The sequence below is a fragment of the Ovis canadensis genome, chromosome 7 (assembly GCF_042477335.2).
Source record: "Ovis canadensis isolate MfBH-ARS-UI-01 breed Bighorn chromosome 7, ARS-UI_OviCan_v2, whole genome shotgun sequence".
Lineage (NCBI taxonomy): Eukaryota > Metazoa > Chordata > Mammalia > Artiodactyla > Bovidae > Ovis > Ovis canadensis.
Window position 1 is genome coordinate 53,136,082 of NC_091251.1, and position 6,859 is coordinate 53,142,940.

General features: G+C 42.5%; 1 protein-coding gene across 1 annotated transcript; it reads right to left on the reverse strand.

Annotated features, from left to right (window-relative positions):
* Positions 1–3,655: 3,655 nt before the first annotated feature.
* Positions 3,656–5,487, reverse strand: RPS29 (ribosomal protein S29). The gene is made up of 3 exons (XM_069597885.1): positions 5,347–5,487; positions 5,013–5,112; positions 3,656–3,754 (listed from the first exon to the last, which is right to left on the reverse strand). Exons 1-3 carry the CDS (start codon positions 5,406–5,408, stop codon positions 3,746–3,748), a joined length of 171 nt encoding a protein of 56 aa, XP_069453986.1. The 5' UTR covers positions 5,409–5,487; the 3' UTR covers positions 3,656–3,745.
* Between the last annotated feature and the right edge of the window lie 1,372 nt (positions 5,488–6,859).

Genomic DNA, 6,859 nt, shown 5'->3' on the forward strand with positions numbered 1-6,859 from the left:
TGTGAAAGACTTCAAAATGGACCAAAAGATTACTAGCTGTTTTTCAAAGAACTTGAATCTTTGCCTACACACTTTTCAGGTAGAACCTGAAAAAAGAACCCCGAGCTTTTGTGTTGAGCTATTTTACAACTTTCCAAGTTATACATAAGTGATACAGACATGCACATTGTCCACACACATTTACCCATGCACATTTGTCTGATGGAAAACTGACTTCCCTTCTGTTGAAAAAAAACAAAAACCAGTTTTACATTTATTTATAAATTAATTATAAAAATCCTTGATTCACCTATTGTGATGCTTTCAATTCTCCTTTGAACTGGTAGAAAAATCTTACTGGTTTCATTAAGTTGAGTAAATTCTTAAACAGGTCCTTTAACAGGTCCCATTCAGCCCAAACTCAGTAATTCAACCTAAGACTGTGCACAGATGTGAGAGTTGGACTGTGAAAAAAGCTGAACGCCAAAGAATTGATGCTTTTGAACTGTGGTGTTGGAGAAGACTCCTGAGAGTCCCATGGACTGCAAGGAGATCCAACCAGTCCATTCTAAAGGAGATTAGTCCTGGGTGTTCTTTGGAAGGAATGATCCTAAAGCTGAAACTCCAGTACTTTGGCCACCTCATGCGAAGAGTTGACTCACTGGAAAAGACTGATGCTGGGAGGGATTGGGGGCAGGATAAGGGGACGACAGAGGATGAGATGGCTGGATGGCATCACCGACTTGATGGACGTTGAGTTTGAGTGAACTCCAGGAATTGGTGAGTTGGTCCAACTCTTTGCGACCCCATGAATCGCAGCATGCCAGGCCTCCCTGTCCATCACCAACTCCCGGAGTTCACTCAGACTCACGTCCATCGAGTCCATGATGCCATCCAGCCATCTCATCCTCTGTCGTCCCCTTCTCCTCCTGCCCCCAATCCCTCCCAGCATCAGAGTCTTTTTCAATGAGTCAACTCTTCGCATGAGGTGGCCAAAGTACTGGAGTTTCAGCTTTAGCATCATTCCTTCCAAAGAAATCCCAGGGTTGATCTCCTTCAGAATGGACTGGTTGGATCTCCTTGCAGTCCATGAGACTCCCAAGAGTCTTCTCCAACACCACAGTTCAAAAGCATCAATTCTTCAGCACTCAGCCTTCTTCACAGTCCAACTCTCACATCCATACATGACCACTGGAAAAACCATAGCCTTGACTAGACAAACCTTTGTTGGCAAAGTAATGTTTCTGCTTTTAAATATGCTATTTAGGTTGGTCATAACTTTCCTTCCAAGGAGCGAGCGTCTTTTAATTTCATGGCTGCAGTCACCGTCTGCAATGATTTTGGAGCCCCCAAAAATAAAGTCTGACACTGTTAACTCTTTAATGGTAGTTTACACCTCTCCTGTACAATCTATTGTGTTTTGCCATCAACATTATTGAGCTTGGACTTACCTGGTGGTCCAGTCGTTAGGACTCCAAGCTCTCACTGCCAAGGGCCCAGGCTCAATCCCTGGTCAGGGAATTAACATCCCATTTGCAAGGTGTGGTTAAAAGAAAACAATTATCAACCTTTTACTAGCAAATTTAATTCAACTCTTCCAACAATTCAGTACCTACTATTAATACACAATGTCTAATGCTACATGCTGTGGTAAATATTAAGATAACTTATCATGTAAATTCATCCTCTGGGGACAAGGTAGTCTTTCAACCTGAAAATAGTACTTCCTGTTACCTAAATTCATCTTTGGGGATCAGAGGTACAGTCTTTCAACCTTAAGTGTGCTGTGGGTATTAAGAATATTAGCACTGATGTCAGTCTCAAGTTCCAGTCTTGACACCATTCTAATTTAGGAAGACTGCAAAAACTGCTTAATCTCTAGCTTTGTAAGGATACCCACAAATGTGGATATCCACAATGTGGATATATCAATGCACAAATGTGGATTGAGACTCGAAAAAGATATTACACATAAAAGCACTTAGCATAAAGTGTCACATACATTTTTGTTGTTGTTGTCATAGTTGATATACAATATTGGGGCACATACATTTTAAAACAATCTTTATTCAACTCTGAATAGAAAAGACCATCTGCCCACACCAGCCTTCCTACCCACACCACAGGGCCAGGACTGGCCAGAGAATGTTCCCTTCCACACAATTCTCAACTCACACACAATTCTTACAGGACCCATTTACCCAGAACTAGCCAACTAGAGCAGTGTTCATCTTTCCCCCAGCTCTCATACCCACATATACCACTTCATTTACTTAAATCACTGTTTAGGCCTCTCCTCTTCACCTAAAATTTTTTACACTTGCTCAGCTGGTATTGCTTCTCACCCAGCCACTCTTATCTTTAACATAGAAAACTTTCCTGTTTCATCTCCTCTGCCAAAATTCTATCTACTTCCTCACCGTTTGAAACCTGTTCCCTAAACACTTTCCCAGAAACAGTTAAAATTTCATTAGAAGTCCATCACAGGATTACCATGTACTCTTGTGACTCAGGGCCAGTAAGAGCTGAATTTACCATGAAGCTCTTGAGACCTAAGCTTCAGGGTCCCTAACCTCCATGAGCTCAAGTCTTTCACTGTGTTCAACCGTTTTTGAAGTTTTCTAACATAACACTTTTTTGCTTTCCCTTCTATCTTCCTCTTCCCTTCTCTTGGAAATAACCCAGAAGAGCCTTCTCCATGTTTATCAATCTCTAGACTTTAGGGATAAGATCTCACCCAGTCAGGGGAATGAGATCCCCAAACAGCAGATACTATTCATAACCTGAGAAAAACCAGTCAAGCCTATCTTGTCATAGTTCAGTTCAGGTTAGTCACTCAAGTCTTGTCTCTTTGTGACCCCACACCAGGCTCCGGTCTCTGAATTCTCCAGGCAGGAATACTAGAGTGGGTTGCCATTTCTTTCTCCAGGTATTCAGTGACAATTCCATACCACCCACTGCAAGATCCCCAGGCAACAGCAAGCCCCAGAGGGAGCCCAGGATAGGCTGTCAATTCCAGATGAATGCCTACTTCAGAGCTTAACACAAATGTCTAATAAGCATTTTAAATTCAGTATGCCTGAAACTCAACACTTTTTCTTCCCTAAACCAAGCTAACTTCTCAGTCCTGGCTCAAGAGTAACCCTTCCAGTTGCTTGGGCCAAAACCCTTAGAATCACTCTTGGTTCTCTCCCACACCTAATCCTTCAACAAATCCAGTCTTCCTCTTAAGTCATTTTGACTTGTGTGTTAGTTGACTAGCTCAACTTTTATGCTGCCTATTCTGACAGACTTGTTTTTCTGTTAAACCTTGCCCACTAAAAGCTACTTTTGTTCCTAAGATCCATTTCACTTTTAATCACCTCACCCAAACACATTAGGAAATTTACAAGCTTTCTTGTAAACTGGTGAATTATCCCAAAAGCCAGGACTACTAAACACTAGGTAAATGCTCAGAGATCTTAATGACAGCAACTACTCGAGTCCAATTTGTCTCAGGTTATATGCTGGATGCTGCTACATGTAGTGGGCACCCTAACAAAAAATGGCTTTTTTGCTGTATAAAGCTAAAACTGACACCGCAAGAGTTCAGCATGAATACTTTCGCATAAGTCAGGGAAAATAAATATTAAGTTGAATCCTGAAAAGTAAATTTTTAAAAGATTTCACTCATAACTGAAGTTTTGAAAACTTTTATTTTATATACAAAGAGCTAGTATTTCTGCCTAAGGTTGGTGTGCTGGATGAGCCATCTGAGGAAGTTCAGTTAGTCCAACTGGGGAAAAAAAAAAGAAAATTAATTAATTCAAAATGCCTTAAACATCACCATTTTATTCTCAGAAAGAAATGGTTCATTGTAGAATGAGGTTTAAACTGGAAATCTGACCCACCCAAACTAGTAATCCAGATCTAAATACCTTAAATATTTATTGAACACCTACTACAAGCTGCTCCATGAATCTCAGCTTGATTTGTAACTCAATTTTTATATTGGGATATCCACTTCTACCATCAAAGAAATTTCCCAGTAGAAAACATTGCTTCAGAAAATGATCCTTACCAAAAGCTCAAGATGGTCATTAAGTAGTAACTAATTACACAGCTAATATTTTGTTACTCATTGTGTGCCAGACACTGTTCTATGAGACATTCATAAACATAAATCAATTCATTTATTCTTAATCTCTGAGAAATGGGACACAAAACTGGCAGACTTGAGTCCATTCTCCCATCTGTGATACTGAGTTATTTCAGCTTCCATAACACTAAACATGTATTTCTTAGGTATTTGGTCAAAGTCAAAAGTTTAAGCTTAAGATACTTTGTCACAGAAATCGCACATTAACAATTCATCTCCGCTATTACATTAACAAATTATACCCACGGTAACACTTCAACATAAGAACTTCTAATTTAAATAAGTTCTACTCAACATTGTTGCATTCTAATTACTAATAAAAAGGTAGTGACAAAATTTTATATCTGAAAGAGCCAGTTAGAAATTAATCAACTTAAAAACAAAAAAATAACATTTAAGTGACTTTTAGGAGGCAAGAAACCGTCACGTATGTTTGCAATAACCCTACTATTCATTTTTCGCAGGAAAAAACTTAACTTTGAGTGACTTGACCAAAGTCATAAGACTATTAAATGACAGACCTCTGAATCCTAAAAAGGTCTATCTGGCCCCAAACCTCAAGCTCATTCCACTACATGACCCTATTCAATTATTTCAAGGCAGAGGTCAAGGCACGTATTTTGCCGAAAATTAACAAGCTATGATTAGTGATCTAATGTTTCATTTTGGCGACTTCTGAAAAGTAATGTTTATCCAACATTACATATAGCAGTTAAAACTAATAGAAATTGGTAAAAATGTATTAGAAAAACTACTTTTCCACGCCTTCGCATCCCCCTCAATCCTATTAAGATGACTGCTGAGCCTCTCAACTGCGTTGTCCGCTACAAAGGAAGAGCCCTGCTAGCTGAAAGAGAAAAACTCAAACAGGAGACCATGGCGTCCGCCAGCGTACCTTAATGAAGCCGATGTCCTTCGCATACTGCCGGAAACACTGGCGGCACATATTGAGGCCGTATTTCCGGATCAGACCGTGCCGGTTTGAGCAGACTCGGCTGCAAAAAGAAACGGCGTTATCGCTAGTGACAGAAAGTAAAGTATCGGCACTCCGGGGGGCCACCACTCGCACCGGAGGTCTCCACGGACCCATCTGAGGCCTGTAAATGGCGGCAGCCACCTCTCCGATTCCGTCTCCCCCCACGCGCCGCCCGTGGGCTCCACTACATTATATTTCAAGCAGTGTCGCGCCCCAAAGCAACCCTTCCAAACAACCACATTCTGTTTCTCACCAAGAGCGAGAACCCTGGCCGAATTTTCTCGGATGGCTCCAGTAGAGCTGCTGGTGACCCATGTTGCTTTCTCGGCTGCAACGAGGTAAAAGGAAGGAAAGAGCGTACGCATGCGCTCTTCAAAATTTTAGGCCACAGCTTACCCAGAAGGCAGTGCTGATAAATGGCGCGTGCGCAATGTGTCCACGGAGTCGCAGGGGCGGAAAGAGGCTCGCAAATATTCTAGGCGGGCCCAGCTGATGACGTCACCACACCTCAGCCTCAAGTGTTGTCTTGCGCAGGTCTGCGATCGCCGGGCGCGGTGGCGCGCGCCTGTAATCCCAGCTACTCGGGAGGCTGAGGCTGGAGGATCGCTTGAGCCCAGGAGTTCTGGGCTGCAGTGCGCTATGCCGATCGGGTGTCCGCACTAAGTTCGGCATCAATATGGTGACCTCCCGGGAGCGGGGGACCACCAGGTTGCCTAAGGAGGGGTGAACCGGCCCAGGTCGGAAACGGAGCAGGTCAAAACTCCCGTGCTGATCAGTAGTGGGATCGCGCCTGTGAATAGCCACTGTACTCCAGCCTGGGCAACATAGCGAGACCCTGTCTCTTTTGAGCCTCCAGGAAAGAATTTTGAACTTTTAAGAAATAAACGATATAACTTTGTTCTCGTCGTCTGAACCTTTATACATTCTTCTAATTAAAAGTTTGCACTTGGAAAAAGGATTTTTTCCTGAACTCAGCACTGACACCTACTGGAATAAAATTGTAAAATAACTTAAAATCAACTGTAATAATTAGGAGTGGACGGTAGGCGTTGCTGTTTTGTTAGGCGACTTCTTTTTAATTGGCACACAGTTTCTAGAGACACCTACACTATTCCAGAAGAATGACAAGAGACAATGTCTTTAATATTTAAGTGTAGCTAGTTAAGTTTAAAGTAAGAAAAAGTAAAAAGCCAATGTGTGCTGCTTTGACTAAATGATTCGGTAATAAAACAACTTGTGAAAACCAAATGCCATCCAATAAACTAGTGAAAGTTCAGTTCGGTTCAGTTCAGTCGCTCAGTCGTGTCCGACTCTTTGAGACCCCATGAATCGCAGCACGCCAAGCCTCCCTGTCCATCACCAACTCCCGGAGTCCACTCAGACTCACGTCCATCGAGTCAGTGATGCCATCCAGCCATCTCATCCTCGGTCGTCCCCTTCTCCTCCTGCCCTCAATCCCTCCCAGCATCAGAGTCTTTTCCAATGAGTCAACTCTTCGCATGAGGTGGCCAAAGTACTGGAGTTTCAGCTTTAGCATCATTCCTTCCAAAGAAATCCCAGGGTTGATCTTCAGAATGGACTGGTTGGATCTCCTTGCAGTTCAAGGGACTCTCAAGAGTCTTCTCCAACACCACAGTTCAAAAGCATCAATTCTTCGGCGCTCAGCCTTCTTCACAGTCCAACCCTCACATCCATACATGACTACTGGAAAAACCATAGCCTTGACTGCTGCTGCTAAGTCACTTCAGTCCTGTCCAACTCTGTGC

Coding starts and splice junctions, on each gene's coding strand:
- RPS29 (XM_069597885.1), bottom strand. CDS start 5,408: ATGGGTCACCAGCAGCTCTACTGGAGCCATCCGAGAAAATTCGGCCAG. Junction 5,113..5,346: donor GGCCAGGGTTCTCGCTCTTG/GTGAGAAACAGA, acceptor TTCTTTTTGCAG/CCGAGTCTGCTCAAACCGGC.